Genomic DNA, 17,085 nt, shown 5'->3' with positions numbered 1-17,085 from the left:
ACCTAGGGAATCAGAAATTCTCAAGAAGTAATCCAGTTGGCCCAGCTCAGCACCTCATATGGACACCAGTTCAGGTCCCAGCCACTCTACTCCTGATCCATCTCCCTGCTAATGAGTCTGGGAAAACCAGTCGAATAGGACTGAAGTGTTTTGGTCCCTACACCCACCTGGCAGATCTGGAGGAAGATCCTGGCTCCTGGCCTCCACTTGGCCCAGTCCTGGCTGTTGCAGCCATCTAGGCAGTGAACTGTGAATGCAAGATCTAACTCTTTGTGACTAGGGCTTTCAAATAAAATAAAATGAATCTTTAAAAATTCAATCAAGTAGTCGGTGTGTTAATAAGTCTCTTGCAATTGTGATTTACCATCAAGTTTAAAAACTACTTCAGAGCCTGGTGTGAAGGCTCAATGGCTAAATCCTCACCTTGCCAGCACTGGGATCCCATATGGGCACCAGTTTGTTTCCTGGCTTCCCATCCAGCTCCTTGCTTATAGCTTAAGAAGGCAGTAGTGGCCCATAGTCTTGGTACCCTGCATCCACACGGGAGACTGGAAGAAGCTCCTGGCTCCCAATTTTGGATCAGTTCAGCTATGGCCTTTGAGGCCATCTGGGGAGTGAACCAAATAATAAGAGATTTTTCTCTGTCTCTCCTACTCTCTGCAAGTCTGCCTCTCCAATTAAAATAAATAAATGTTTAATAATAATAACAACAACAACAAAAATAACAAAACACTGCACCAGGCGAGGGTTGGCAAAGTTCTTCCACAACAGACCAAAAATGTATAGTAATCACTTCAGGCATTGCAAACTATATGCATACTATCTCTCTGTACAACTTCTCAATCCCGACACTGAAGGATAAAACTTCAGAAAAGACACAGGATATGTAAACAAATGGAAATGGCTATGTTTCCATCAAATCTTACATTCAAATCAGGAGAACACCTGAACATGGCTGTTGGCAACAGACATAACCACTGAAGAGCGAGCAAATGTGAAATGGAGACTTGGTGCATTGGTAAGTACCACACTCGGGACAGGTGCATCTCATAATGGAGTGCCTAGGTTTGTATGCAGGCTAGGATCTCCTCTGTGGCTTCCTGCTAATGTGAGCCCTGAGAAGCAGCAGGCAGATGACTCAGCTTGGTGGGTACCTACCACCTATGTGGGAGGCCCAGAATGAGTTTGAAGTTCCTAGCTTTTGCCTGGCCAAGCCTTAGCTGTTCTGGGCAATCAGGAAGTGAACCAGTGGGTCGGCAATCTCTCTCTGCCTTCCAAATAAATACACACTTCCACATATTAAAAAGCAGTAGAGGTGGACACAAGCATACACAAAACATACACAAAAAATGGTATAATAAATATAAAATGGTAACTATAAAAAAGCAAATGCATCAGCACTATCTGAAATCTAAATGTAGTACATAAGCCAATTAAAAGATCAAGACTGATTTTTAAAGATTTACTTCTTTGAAAGGCAGAGTCACCACTCAGAGAGGAAGGAAGACAGAGAGTCAAGTCTTCAATCTGCTAGTTCATTTCCCAAATGGCTAAAACAATTGCAAGTACAACAGCCAGGACTTGAACAGCTCTGGGACTCGAACCCAGGCTCTTCCAAGAGGATACAGGTTCCCTGTACGGTATCTTAACCAACAAACGCTGGCCCCAGAGACCGATTTTTTAATAAGTGGATTGGAAGGTTCTTAATGGTAGGAACTTTGTCTTGTTTGTGTTCCCAAGCTAGTAACTAGAATAACCCAAGTATAACTGTTCCTCACAGTGGATTAATGTTTACCGCTTTTTACTGTTGTCCTTTTGGACACAGCATTCTAAGCTGAGTAAAATCATTTGCAGCTCAAAATCTTCCTACGATTCTGAGGGCCCGTTGAGACTCTAGATACCACACAGGTCTCCCTCCTTTTCCATGCCTCTCTCCCATTTCCGTCTCTCCAGCTGCCTTGACGTGACTGTTTAAAGGCCTTTGCATGTGTTCCTCCTCTTGCCTGGTGTGCCTTTTCTCTCCTCACCTACACTGTTCACTTGCCATCTTAACCATTTCAATCACTTGTACCTTCTAAAGGAAGATTTCTCTGGATACTGGAACTGCAAACTTCCCAACATCTCATACTCTAAACTATCTCCCTACTCCAATTATCTCCTAGTACTTAGCATCACATACATTTCATCTACGAAGATGAGTAGCTTTGTATGTTTTTGTCCATGGCTCTATCTTGACCATGTGGCAAAATGCTGGAGTGACACGTTACCTAGTAGGGAGATACTCTGTCTCCAGAAAGAGCATCTCCCGTGAAATAATATTCTGAAGGTAAACCACTATGTAAAATGAATCAAAAATACACTCTTAAAAATATTCAAAGAAATAAATGCTTGAGAAGACTGTGAGACATAAAAACAAAATTAACACAGGAACTTGTATTCTGAAGGCTTTTTGGAACAAAGAAATTCAAGTAACACAGCACAGCCTAAAAGGAGACCCTTTCCACTACAGGCTCGTATGCCTAACAAATACATCCCAAGCTTAAAAGCGAGAAACCCAAGTCCTTATACTTCCGTAGTTTACTCTTTCCTAACTCCTCAAAAAAGAGCAACAGGGAAGTGAGTCAAATGGAGTGAAGAGCAGTCCAAACACTGAAGCGCTGAAACTGTGAGCTCTGACTGATAGTACTCCTAAGCAACAGAGGAAGCAAATGTAAAATTTCCTGGAAGAAGGTCTGTGGCCTCAGATCAAGTAAATCCCACAGATAAACAGGTACACAGGAAATACGACACCTGAAGTAAGAACAAAGAGAAAGAGACCACAGCAACAGCTCCACTTGGAGTCTCGGAGTGACTGCCTACTATGCAAGCTGGAAAGTGATTTGGAAGGAATCGAGAAATTTTCTCAAGAAGTGACAATTTTCTTAAATACCAAAAGAATTTCTACCAATGAAAATATGGATGATTTGTTATGTACTGATCATCTCAAACCTGAGCATGCTTAAAACGTTTTCTAAACAAAACAAAACAAAAACCTACAATACTTGGAAACATTTTACTCCCTTGCTTTTTGCTTAGGTGAATTCCTCATCCGAAACCCTTATCAAAATAGGAACTCTTAAGAGCCAAGAAAATGAGACAGGAGCAGAGAATCTGTGACACCACATCTGAAGGATGAACCACGGGCTTGCGTGGGGGCTGCCTGGTGGGAAAGCCTGTGCCCCGGGCATTCCAACTGGGTTCCAGTGTGGGTCTTGGCTGCTCTACTTTGGAATCAATAACCTGCTAATGGGCTGGGACACCACAAAATGTGCCCAAGTGCCTGGGTTTTTGCACCCAAGTGGGAGACCCGGAGGAGGCTTCTGACTGGGCTCTGCCCTGGTTTGTGTGGCCACTTGATGGGACCTCAGGGGACAGAAAATACACCTTTCCCAACCATCCCCACCCTCACTTCTTCCCAAGACAGGACTTTCAAATAAACAAATCATTTTTTTTAAGATCAATACAAATTACTTCTTAAAATGTAAATTAAGGGAATGGCAGGGTACTGAATAACAGCACCATAGCCAAGTTGCTATTTAGAATTCTCACAGGCTGACTGGGCAGAGATCTGATGATCTACCTTGCACAATGATATAAAGTGACAATTTCTAAGCTAGGAAAGTAAAGAATGAGAAGAACAGAAGGCCTAGCTGAAAACCTGATGGATGTCGTGATTCAGCTCCTGATCATTCCCAACTCAGGGAGCGCAGGATTTCCCACGCATCTGCACATGTGCAGGCTTCTGAGAGTACTGGCGGAGGGATTTCCAAAAAAAAGGAACCACCAAAAAGGAAAATGAAAGTTACTGCAAACACTTAACATTCTTTTCACATGGCTAAAATTAATAAAAGGGACCTAGCATTGTAGTACGCCAGGTTCAAGTCTCAGCTGAAGCCAGGAGCAACCCACTTGGGTGCGGAGTCCCAAGGCCTTGTGCTGTCCTTGACTGCTTTCTCAGGCCACAAGCAGGGAGCTAGAAGGGAAGTACAACAACCGGGATATAAACTGATGCCCATATGAGATCCAGGAGCATGTACGGTAATCTAGCTCCCTGCTAAAGAAAGCATTTGGGAAAAGGGCAGAAGGTGGAATGAATGCCTGTGCCCCTGCCAACCTGAAGGGAAACTCAGATGCAGTTTCAGGCTCCTGGCTTCGGCCTGGCACAGCCTGCAGCATTGGGACTACTGGGAGTGAACACACACATTTTTTTCTCTTTTTTCTCTCTCTCTGCAACTCTATCTCTAAATTAAAAAAAAAAAATCTTTTAAAAAATTTAACAAATGGACTGGATAAACCAAGGGTAACTCCCAGAATACAGAATAAAAGACAAAGATGTAAAACTTGAGAAGAAAAACAAAATACAGCAGATACAATGGATCAACTGAGAAGGGTCAACATTTAATTATCAATAATTCTACAAGAAGAAATCAAAACTAATGAAAGAGCAGAAACAAGAAAACCAAAATAAGAGATATTTCCCAGAACTGTAGAAAATGATAAGCTTTCAGAAAAATAAAAGAATCAAATAGTAAAAATGTTAACAGTCCTGAGTGCAAACTAAAACGAAATTTGGTGTAAAATTAAGAATAGAAAATAAAGTATTTTAAAATAAGCTGCATAAATTTTATTACTCACAATGTTTTGTGTTCTCAGCAGTACAGTTAATTCTAAATTATTTTCTTAATAAAAGATTAAGTCTACTCCAAAAATAAGCCAAGAAATCTGACAGCCTCTTATCAAAGAGACCCAATAGGTTACTTAAAAATATATTTGGATTTTTTTTCTTTAAAAAGGTCTAGCCTAGAGGCTACCAAGTCCTTATCGTACATGCTCCTGGATCCCATATGGGCATCAATTCATATCCCGGTTGTTGCACTTCCCTTCTAGCTCCCTGCTTGTGGCCTGAGAAAGCAGTCAAGGACAGCACAAGGCCTTGAGACCCTGCACCCAAGTGGGTGGCTCCTGGCTTCAGATTGAAGCCAGTTGTTGCGGCCACTTAGGAAGTGAACCAGCAGATGGAAGCTCTTTCTCTCTGTCTCTCCTTCTCTCTGTAAATCTGCCTTTCCAATAAAAATAAATAAATCTTAAAAAAAGAAAGACCCTTTAAAAATCCAAGCCTTCGATAGTTCAATTAAGTAATGCCACAATCACAATTTATACAATTATATGAAATAACATGTCATGATAACCACAATATCTATGTAATACATGAAGCTCCTAATAAGGTCTTCTTAAACCTTTGCAGAATAGTCATCCTAGAACTTAAGTTTTCAAGACAACTACAGGCTGATTACAACAGTTGTTAATAGCATGAACTGTGTGCAATCTGTCCAAGTTCATTAACAATATTAGATTTGAGGGCATGTAGTTACTGGTGTCTAACACCTTGTGCCTAGAGGAATAAATAAGGCTGTCTCTAGGAAGCTACTATTTACTTACAGGTACCATACTGGGAGACAAGATGCCTTTTCCAGAGCTAACCCACAGGACGGCTGTATAAGGCCTTCAATCGCAACAGAACTGGGCCATTACAAGGCTGCTTTATTTTAGTCATTGACTATTTTTAACCTGAAGTGTTCGCTGCTCACTTCCTATTGTGCTGCCAATACCCAATGTTTTTGTCTTTTCCAATGCTTTTTCTTCCTCTATACTCTTTCCTATCACTTCACTGCTCCTGCAAGAGAAGGCTGGCCTACGTGCAGTGCTGCTGAGAGACCGCCTTTCCGGGATCTCAATTAGCAAACGAGAGTGCATCACAGAGAATATTCACAAATACGGAAGTAAGATCTACTGAGCATTGGTGTTTTGCCATTATTCAACACCTCCTGTGATGTTCAGACACAGAAACTAAAACTATATCCCTACTCCTTTGCTTTTCTGTTTTTGAGTGGGCCACAAAAAATACTGCCTTGTCTAATAGCTAAGAACTTCATCTGAGAAGTCCTGCACCATACCTGTAAAATAATGCTACACAGAGAAGCCAAGAAGAATCTGAACATGCAGGCCTTGCCAGGCGTCCTGACTTTAGCAGTACAGCCTACCGTTATTGCTCTATCACATTTCTGTATGGCTGTCCATACTTTGATCATGCTCACGCAATGAAGTCTCTATAACAAAACCCAAAAAACAGAGTTTAAAGAGTTTACAAAGGACCGAACACACTGTGGAGGGCAGTGCCCTCAGAAAGGGCATGCCACCTCTCATGGCCCTTCCCCATAACCCACTCTCTGTACCTCTTCTCTGATAATCTGTAGTAACATGTGTCTCCCTGTGTTCTGCGAGCCCCTAGAGATCAAACCTGTGTTGGGAGAACCCCAATTTATACAAGTACAACCTGAGACTTGCAACTGGTATCCAAAGGGAAGGGGCATTCTTGGGGACTGAGCTGTCCACCCCAGGGACCTGACACAATTTGGAGGTAGGCAAGGTGTGAATTCAACGGGATTAGAGTACCTGAGCTGCTGTTGGCCGCAGTCCTGCCTGCCTGCCTGCCTGCCGCTGAGGATGAATCTCCATACCTTTGGGGAACACAGAAGTCCTCTGTGTTGACTGCTGCTGCGAGAAGAAAGGGGGAAAATGTTGGTCGCTTCAACACACCCACCAAATCAATAGCTGTATCAGGTCGAGGTGGTCCCCAAAGGCTCATCTCTGGAAAGTCAGGGTTAGACCATCACTTCCATATATTCCTTACAAATTCAGTTTTGGAATAACAGACTCAATTGAAATGTTAAAAGTTTAGAAACAGTCTACTTAACACAAAACCTTATTTCTTTCCAACCACTCCGCTACAGTCACAACAAAAGGCCAAATTCTTCTCGCGCACTTCTGCAGCAGCTTGCAAGGCCCAGCACTGCATAATAATCCCACAGGTTTTTACTGTTCTCTGGCTTCAGTGCCCCGGAGCAGCACACGACCACAACGCCTCCTTGGTGCTGTGTTCTCAGCTGAAGATGAAGACAACGGGTCCAAAGGCGCCCAGAGCCCTGCCCTGCCAACTGCTGACGTGACCCTGCAGTGGGTCACAAAGCACATTTCCCTAGAAACAAAATCGCTAACGAAGTCTCTCATGTGACCCAGAAGTAAACTTATACAACATACTCAAAGATAACATAATAGCTTGGAATACATAAAGGAAATTAAAAATACATAATAAAAAGTCAAACAACCAAAAAAAAAAATAAATAAACAAAGGGCCACAGATGCTAGGAGGCAATTCACAGGAAGGGAAGTATGATGAGATGATGAGCCAAGCACACACAAGTTACCAACCTTATCAGAAAGCAGACTCTTCACAATATTTTTCACTCATCTGACAGGTAAATTTAAAAAAAATCAATAATAACAAAACTGAAAAGAACAAGCATAGCAGGCATTATTGGTGGAAATAGAAACGATAAAGTATCGTTTGGAGCAAACTAATGGAAAGCTAATAACATTCATTTATTTAAAATTTTTATTGATTTATCTCAGAGGCAGAGACATAGAGAAAGGAGAATGTGTGTTCTCACCTACAAACCCACTCCCTAAACACCTGTAACGGCCAGGGAGCTGTAGCTAGGAGCCAGGTGGCCCACAGGGCTTGCAAAAACCCAACTACTTGAGCCATTACAGTTGCCATCCAGGGTCCACACTGGCAGAAAGTGGTATCAAGAAATCTGGGCTCTCTGATGTAAAGTGCAGGTAGCTGTCTCAGGGCCTGGTACAACAGCCCAGTGGTTAAATCCTAGTCTTGGCACTTGCCAGGATCCCATATGGGCACTGGTTTGTGTCCTGGCTGCTTCACTTCCCATCCAGCTTCCTACCTGTGGCCTGGGAAAGCAGTAGAAGATGGTCCAAGGCCTTGGGAGCCTGCACCCATGTCGGAGACCTGGAGGAAGTTCCTAGCTCCTGGCTTCAGGTCAGTTTAGCTCCAGCCGTTGCGGCCACTTGGGAAGTGAATCAGTGGACGGAAGATCTTTCTTTCTGTAACTCCTTCTGTCTATATATTTGACTTTCTAATAAAAATTTTAAAATCTTTAAAACAAATATGCAAAAAAAAAACCCAAAAAACAAAACCCCATGCAGGTGTCCCAGCTGCAGGCCAAACATCTGTCCCCTACCCCCTGACTTTAAAAATGAATGTATTGATTTGCCTGAGAGGCAGAAAACAAGCTGATGGAGATCTTTTACCCAGTGTCTCCCTCCCCAGACGCCTGTGTGGCTGGGAAGGGGCCTGGCTGAAGTGCGCAGTCCTCCCACACTGGCGGCAGGAACCCAGTAACTCGGGCCATCAGTGCCTCCCAGGGTCAAAAGGCACTCCCAGTCAGAAACTGGAGCCAGGCATGGATCCCAGTTATTCCAAGAGGGTATGGCTGTCTCAAGCAATGCCTTAGCCACTAGGACAAACATGTGCCTAGCACAATGTAAATAAAAACGTGAAACAGAAAGCCCACTTCAGATTATTTTACAGAACAGATATATGAATGTAGCTACATATGCACATATATCTGGTTTACACAAAGGCTTTCATTTTGGAATCTGCTGGAAAAATATGTATACTAAATAATCTAAAATGGTTATTATACATCCATGGAATATTAAAGAGCTTAAATAAATGAGACAGTAACACATAATGGTATTAAAAAAAATAGCTTCCATGCCATACTGAACATATATACATCAAATGGCAAAAGTACACTATGAATGACAGAATTAATGCAGCCAAAGTGAAACCATTTCTATTGATGTTAAAATATTCATAAAGGAGTGGTAAATATAAAAGCCCTGTAACAATATATTACATACTAATGAAGATGTTTACCTTTGCTTTTACTTGTATTAGGGCCTGGAGAGGGATGTGAAGGGAGTACTGCCTGATTGAAAAGGAGATGCTATTTACATGTTACATTATTAAAATCAGAAAATATAATATAAAATCATAATAGTTATCCATTCGTTATGTATGTATAATACATGGAAAACATACAGAGAAGAGTCTACATCAAATCATGAAGAACTATAAATCCAAAACTAACCTGTTTCTATATACATCCTTTTTTTTTATAAAAATATACTATTTTGACCCAGCAAGAATAGCCCTATTCTAAAGAGATAAGCTAAGTTTAATTACTTTTTTACTTTAAGAATACATTCTCCAAAACTCTGGATGTCTTTATGTAATATTTGAGAAAAGAAAAATTAAGTAACTAATACTTGCTGAATCTAAAATGTTTAAAAAAGAATATTAATCCTGGATATACCTCAAACAAATGCAACATTTACAGTTGCTCACACATTTTTATTTTAAGGGCAGCTGGAAACTTGGCAATGCCATTGGGCACCCCAAGTTACAATGCTAATCAATCCTGACGCCTCCTACCTTTAAAGCTTAGCAGCTAAAATTATATTCTTATTTATTTCCATCCAGTCATCTAAAATAATAATATTGGAATAAAGCATGACGACATATAACACCGAATGTCCTTATCCATTTTCACTGAGATGGTTTGAGTGACAATGTCATTTTGGTGAGTTTGCAGCCTGCTGCTCACAGCCCTGGGGACAAACCTCCCCAGGAGGTTAGCCTGCAGTAAAGAAGACAGAGATGGGGAATTACAGCCTCCTAAGACAGGCAAATCCCTCCTGAAAATCTAGTTTAAAAAAAACAACTCACAAAACATTGTTGAGGAAGCACACACATATTTGACATGCAGGTGATCATGAAGTACATGTCCAAGCAACCTAACAAAGGCCTAGGAAGGAAACACTCGGCCATCAAGGGCTACGAAGGAGAATCCCAAACGCACAGCTGGATGCTGGAGTTGGCTCCGCTGCGTCTGCTGTGCCTGGATTTGAGAGGCACCATCTCAGCAAGCCTCAGTGTCCCAATCTGTGAAATGCCCAACACTCTGAACACTTTGGAGTCATCTGTGCCTCAACAGCCAATGCATATCAAGTATAAGAAAGTGCTTTGGAAAGCCATAGAGCACTAGAGAAATACATGTTTTTAAAGTCATCTTTACCAAAATAAAACACTGGGAAAAAATATCAATTCTTAATCAAATTATATACTGTAGAGGATTCCTAAAAGGTTAAATATAGAACTGTTTACCACTGACACAAATATATTCATAAAGAAGTGTCCACGGCAAGCCATTTTGCTTCTTTTAGTATTTTATTGCCACAGAAATTTATCTGTGTCAAATACGACAACAACAACAACAACAACAAAAAGACATCAAGCAAGCTAAGCAAACCTTCTTGCCAAAATCCGTCACTCCTCCGAAGGCCATGTTCTCCCTTCAAAGCTCTTGCACATATCTCATATTCCTTCCAGTATCCCTTCAAATTCAGCACCTAACACTGATGGCTTGTTGGGGTTGCAGGCTAAATTGCCACCTTATATTCGCCAGATCCCACAGAGGCGTTCTCAAGTGGAACAAGATACCCAACGACAAACACACACACGCACAAATGCACATATGAAGGTACGCATACACGTATACACAAACACACGGTGTCCTTCATTCTGTAGGGACAGATTCTTCACGCAGTAGATGATCGTCACCTCACAAGGAGGTGGCACCTCACAGTAAAAGAAAAATAAATCTTACTCACCATCTCCCATAGCCATTCAGATGGTCCAGGGAGCTCTCCCAAACCAATAGGTCAAATAACACAGCAAATCCGTGCAGCTCCGTGCCTGCGCCACTGGGCTCGGCCTGCAGCCTGCACACACCGAGCACTGTGTGACCCAGGCCGCGCTGCAGCTCTGCACCGCAATCGCCAACAGCTGCTACTCCACTTCAAAATAAAAGTCTGGGGTCTTGCTGAAAACCCTCGTTTATTTAGCAGAGCCTAGCAGGGCTTGATCAAGATTATTGTTTAACTGCATGCATCCTGTTGGATACAGGTTATGATGTTCCTCCTTGCACTGGCTGCCTGAAATTTAATCTGAGAAAAGCTCTGTGAGCCAATCCGTGCCAGCCCACTGGGGGACTTTTAATGCAATCATCAAAACACAAGGCATGTGTTCAGCAATCATTCTGTGCTTCCCTAAAGATATCCGTGTAATCAGTGGCAATCACATGATCTGATGGATTAACTGATCTGCGCCTTTTAGAAACGCTTTTCTTCCCTTTGTCATTACCTTTTAATATTTACAAGAGAAGACTGCTAGAAGTGCACAAACAGGAATAGCCCAGTTTCCATGATTAACTGCTCTCATTATTCAGGAAGCATTTCTGGCTGCCGTAAACAAACCACGTCAAAGGCAGCCCATCAAAGCCTGCTCTGTGTGCAGACGGCAGGGCCACACGGAACAAAGCTTGCTTCTGGAGGAGGAAACAGAACGCAGCCAGTGCGCAGCTGCGGGGGCGCAGGGCACCCTCTCCAGACTGCAAAGCTTCAGCACACTGTGGAGCGCAGAGAAGGCCCCGCGGCTCTGCTCACTGACAGATACGCCTATAACCCACCTAAGGGAGGAGCTGCCTTCCTTTCACCAGAGCAAATGCTACACAAATAGTGAAAACTAGACAGAACCAGCCACCTTACTGACTCAGACAAACCAAACATCAAGGTAATTTCAGATCCTAATTTCCATGCTTTATTTTATCGTCAGCCTTCGAGAATAATGCTTTTCCTAGCAATTGTTTCAGAGAGGCTAGAAAATATCTTATACAAAAATTACAAGGTAAGGCAACAGTAGGGTTCATACACACATTAGAAAATCAGTATTATTCCCTACCCTCCCCACACAGTAAAAGAGGAAGACTTGCGATCCCAACCTCCCACACTGTTGCTGTTTACATCTGGGTTCACGCAGACGACTGCCTAGAAAGTTCCAACGCAACAGCAAAGTCTGCCACAAACAGGGGGCTTCCAGCTCCCAGTTTTTCCCTCCTGCCAGGCTGGGGTTGCTTCCTTTCAGTCATAATCTAATTAATTTTAAATCCAGATTCCGTCATTGCTCGTAGGGGGACACTTCATTAACTCACTTTCTAAGCATGAGAATTAAAGCTGAGCTTGAAAAACTCTCAAGAGGAAAAAAAGGATGTCTTTTCAACTATTCCTACGCTCGATGACATGCTCAAATCTCTGATGATGTGATTTACTCTGTGTTTTTAAGTGTGCTGAATAGTGATCCAAAAAAATCAACTCCAAGAACCCCTAGGAATGTAACTCAGAGGAGAGATGTGACAATTACAAAAGAAATCAGACAAAAGTATAAAAGGTAAGGGAGAAAAGCGGAAATAAAAGGAAGAAAAGAAGTACCTTTTCTCTGCGCAATAAATATAAGTGAGACACTGTCAAACCAGGTTATTCCCACTTACCATATCTCTTTCTAGCCCCAAACCCTCTCTGGATTTCCTACGCTTAGCAGTCCATCAGAACTCCCCCAACCGGCAAAAGGCCCTGAGGTCGGTTCCTGCTGACTCCTCCACCTGCAGCTCAGTCCTCAGGTTTCTGCAGTTTCAGCCTCACTGGCCTTCAGGCAGCCTTGGCCTCCCTTCTGTCCTTCCAATGCACCAAGCCCATTTCTACCTCCAGAACCGTGGTCACTTGTTCTACACAAAAGCATCTTCCTAACCACTTATCTCCGAAACTGGCCCATTCTCTGGTCCCAGCTCCAACAGGATACCTCTCAGAGACAGCTGTCCCCAATAACACGCGAAGTGCACCACTGAGCTAGCTGCCATCTCAACACCATATACTGCCATTGCATCTAATCCTGCTTCCCCCATCTGCTTAATAAAATTTACTTAAGGGGCCCAGTGTGATGTCTCAGAGGCTAAATCCTTGCATGCACTGGGATCCCAATGCAATGGCTTCTGCCCCAGTGGCCCTACTTCCCATCCAGCTCCCTGCTTGTGGCCTGGGAAAGCAGTTGAAGACAGCCCAAAGCCAGGGAACCTGCACCTGCATGGGAGACCCAGAAGAGGCTCCTGGCTTCTGGCTTCAGATTTTTCACTCCAGCCATTGCGGCTATTTGGGGAGTGAAGGAGGGGATGAAAGATTTTTCTGTCTCTCCTCTCTGTAAATCTTTAAAAAATAATAAAATTTATTTTAAAAAATAATAAAAATCATTAAATCTGTTGTAATATGAGTGATGTTTCATTATTATGGTTTCAGGACAACATGCATTAGTAATTTTTTCAACAGTTTCTGATCAGAGAATATCACATCGCGTAAATCTGATTTTGTGGCATGTTTGGATAAAATCAAAACAATTTTTGTTGCATAAATATACTAGGTAAAAAAGAGAAGTGATGCATTTTTTAAAAAGATTTCTACTAGTTCCCTGTTTGGTTACAAGATCCCAAGACTTTGGGTCATCCTCTACTGCTTTCCCAGACCACAAGTGGGGAGCTGGACGGGAAGTGGAGCAGCCAAAATACGAAGTAGCATCTCTACGAGGAACCAGAGCCCCACGGTACAAGGGCTCTGGTACAAGGTGAGGACTTAGCCACTGAGCCATCACGTTGAGCCCATGAAGAAATACTTTTAATAGCTTTAATACCATTTAATACCATTTTGCTTTGTTGTTCACATGACTAATTCCACAAGCTTTTGTGTTAAGCCTTTATTTTCCCTTAAAATGCTTTCTTACCCTATAATTTTGTTTTAAAGTTTTGGTAGGTGTAATGAATCAAATAAGCCTGAAAACTTTGTGGGGAAAGTATTGTGCGGAAATATAAAGAGGAGTTGAACAAATCTTTACTACATTACTTTGTACGCCATCTATTTATTGTCACTGAATTGTTTCCACCTGTGAAAATTATTCGGGTATCTTGGGTAGCTCTTTGTGGCATGAGGGTCCCGAAGGCCCTGCCCATGATGGATGCCATGCACTGTCAATGTGTGGATACGCAAGCCTCATGCAAAATCAGGTACTACTGGCCTGTAACGACATATATCCTGCAACATTGTAAGCCATGCCTAGTCGCTAACAGTGTCTAATGCAATGTAAATGCTATGTAAATAGTTGTGTTTTGAAAAAGAGTAATATCAAACTCTGTAAAAAAAAAAAAGAGTACACTTACAAATACGAAAGCAACTCTTGCAGCTTTATTAAGATTTTTGATCACTAGCTGGTTGAATATGCGATAGAAACACAGGCCAACTGTACTGTCATTAACTAGCGGGTAAAGATCTCTCTCTGTAGCTCTGCTTTTCTTTAAAGAAGAGGAAAAAAACCATTATGACCAATTTTTATGCCAGAATATGTATGTTACAGGCTTGCAACTTACACCATACTTGTAAAATTCAGATTATAATCTCCAATACAATCTCTGAAGAAAAATAAATGCCAGGTTTTTACCCCCAAGTCTCCCTGGCTCATGGACAGAGAAAGAGGAGAAAGAATTCAGTGTGGTAGCCTAGTGGTTAAAGTCCTCGCCTTGAACGCACAGGGATCCCATATGGGCACCAGTTTTAATCCCAGGAGCTCCACTTCCCATCCAGCTCCCTGCCTGTGGCCTGGGAAGGCAGTTGAGGATGGCCCAAAATCTTGGAACCCTGCACCTGAGTGGGAGACCCGGAAGAAGCTCCTGGCTCTTGGCTTCTGATAAGCTCAGCTCTGGCCTTTGCAGCCACTTGGGCAGTGAACCATAGGATGGAAGATCTTCCTCTCTGTCTCTCCTCCTCTGTATATCTGACTTTCCAACAAAGATAAATAAATCTTATAAAAGAGAGAGAGTTAACTGCTAGAAAAATAGGACCCAGAAAGATACCCAAATATCTTCTATTCAGAGAAGTGAGAAACAGCTGGTAGTCAAGGTGCCGACTGACAGTGCTGAAGTTAATTTAGCTAAGTAAATTAAGTATAGATTAAGATAGACATAATATTTAATACACCCAATTTTCTGGTTTCTGACAATCACATCGTAGTCTTGGTTTAACCTAGAAAAAAATCCATATTGTGTTTGTATCTAGCTTTCCTATTATTTGGCTATAAACTCCCACATCATTTTTTTTTCTCTCCAATACTGTTACATCAGCAAGCTAACTCACACTCTCTTCAAGGCTACTTTCCGAGGTGGAAGAAACAGCCATGCTATTTTGGCAATAGAATATATTTCACATTTATAACTAATTGATGTGGAAAGGCTAAAATCTCAGTTAATCTTATTCAGCATCAATCTGATAGAAAGGAAAGGAACCACAAAACTAAGAAAACCACCTGCTGATTCCAGGCCTCCCTTGCTCGCTCTCCCTCAGGCAGCCAGGATGAGGACACTAGCGAAGCTCCAGTGTCTGTGTCTCTGCCGCCCTGGCACCCCGAGAGGTTGCACGCAGGCCCTGGCACCCCGAGGGGTTGCACGCAGGCCCTGGCTCCCCGAGGGGTTGCATGCAGGCCCTGGCACCCCGAGGGGTTGTACGCAGGCCCTGGCACCCCGAGGGGTTGTACGCAGGCCCTGGCACCCCGAGGGGTTGCACGCAGGCCCTGGCACCCCGAGGGGTTGCACACAGGCCCTGGCTCCCCGAGGGGTTGCACGCAGGCCTTGGCTCCCCGAGGGGTTGCACGCAGGCCCTGGCACCCCGAGGGGTTGTACGCAGGCCCCGGCACCCCGAGGGGTTGCACGCAGGCCCTGGCACCCCGAGGGGTTGCACGCAGGCCCTGGCACCCCGAGGGGTTGCACGCAGCAGGATTCAGCCCCTCAGCCTCACAACACCTACTAAAACCAACCCCCAGGACAAATGCTCCGTTTACAAAACCAGCTCTGTGTGTGCAATGCTGAGGGCAAGAGGGCACAACACAGCAATACAGAAGACGCAAAAGCAAGAGAAACCTGTAAGATCATTTTACTGTATAGATGTAACATTGTATTTTCACTCACTCCAAAAAGCTAGAAGGAAACTAATGACCAAAAAGGATGTGAAGATCTTACTATATCCCAACTAACTTTTTAAACTTTTCCAAACCAGCTTTTCTGAATCGGTGTTATAATAGCTGCCTTAAAAACACATCTGTCTAAAACTTTGCCAAATAATCTCAGAAATATTTCAGAGAAGGAATATTTCATTATTCTTACCTTTATTGACACTCAAAATCATTCCACCTGAATTTTGCACTTCATCAAATTTAGCAAAGATCACTTTTAACCTGGGAATAAAAAATAAACTGTTTTGGTTTTTTACACATAGAAATGAACCACAGTTTGCTTTACTATTTCCCTTAGAAAGAACAATTTTAAGAATTCTATTAGTTTCTATCACAATTCTTTTATAACTAACTCACAAACACAAGACTAAAAACCGAGCTCTCTTTGTCTGAAAGAAACTAAACACAGGTAAGACTTTATACAAGTTGGTGAAATGACAACTTCACACAAAATGGGTTCCCATGTTTTGTTATAAAATTATTTCACTACAAACCCATCAAAAGTATTCTAGGTCCAGCCTTAAAATAAATCCACTTGACCACCATGATATCCTTACAAAGTACAAAAAAAAAAAAAAAAAGCAAGCCAAGGAACCTTAGGGCAAATGCAAAAAGAAGGAAATTTAAAACGTTAAGACTTTAAAGTGATGCTGATAATCTGATGCTTTTGCTGTTGATCTTTCTTCATACAGTATCAATTCCACAGGTATGTCTCACATTCTAGGCTGTGACTTCCATTCATGAGTTAGGCAGGAAGGCCACTAGGACATGGTCTTCAATTGCCAAACATTTTTCTCCAGCTTACTCTCATAGACCTGTCACAACTGTGTTGCATAAAACCTCACACCTTGGCTCACATCCTGCCTTACCTGTATATTGAAGACACAGATGTTTTGTGAATTTAGCCACTGCCTTATTTCAGTAAGAAAGAATTAACTAGGGACCAGGGTGGCTTGCCAATCTAATCCTCACCCTGAGTGCTGGCAGGTGCTGGTATCCCATAAGGGCACCACTTCAGGTCCTGGTTTCTCTACTTCCTGATCCAGCCCCCTGCTGATGGCCTGGGAAAGCAGGAGAGCCCGGCTCAAGACCTTGCGCCCTGAATGGGGGAAACCCAAAAGAAGCTCCTGGCTCCCGCCTTTGAATCACCCCAGCTCTGGTTGTTGTGGCCAGTTGGGGCATGA

The 17,085-nt window shown here is 42.7% G+C and overlaps 1 protein-coding gene across 17 annotated transcripts in view; it reads right to left on the bottom strand.

Annotated features, from left to right (window-relative positions):
- The window catches only part of CLASP2 (cytoplasmic linker associated protein 2), a 160,505-nt gene that overhangs the window by 109,948 nt on the left and 33,472 nt on the right, over nucleotides 1–17,085 (bottom strand). For 14 of the 17 annotated variants that reach the window (XM_040964567.1, XM_040964524.1, XM_040964531.1 and 11 more), the window contains exon 7: nucleotides 16,053–16,123. In XM_040964567.1, coding sequence (XP_040820501.1) covers nucleotides 16,053–16,123 — 71 coding nt within the window. Of the gene's footprint in view, nucleotides 1–10,635; nucleotides 11,163–16,052; nucleotides 16,124–17,085 lie in introns of those variants that run through there. The other 3 variants (XM_040964672.1, XM_040964680.1, XM_040964723.1) reach the window with 2 other exon arrangements.

The sequence above is a fragment of the Ochotona curzoniae genome, unplaced genomic scaffold, assembly GCF_017591425.1.
Source record: "Ochotona curzoniae isolate NIBS_2020 unplaced genomic scaffold, NIBS_Ocur_1.0 contig_1302, whole genome shotgun sequence".
Taxonomy (NCBI): domain Eukaryota; kingdom Metazoa; phylum Chordata; class Mammalia; order Lagomorpha; family Ochotonidae; genus Ochotona; species Ochotona curzoniae.
This window is presented reverse-complemented; position numbering and strand designations above follow the sequence as displayed.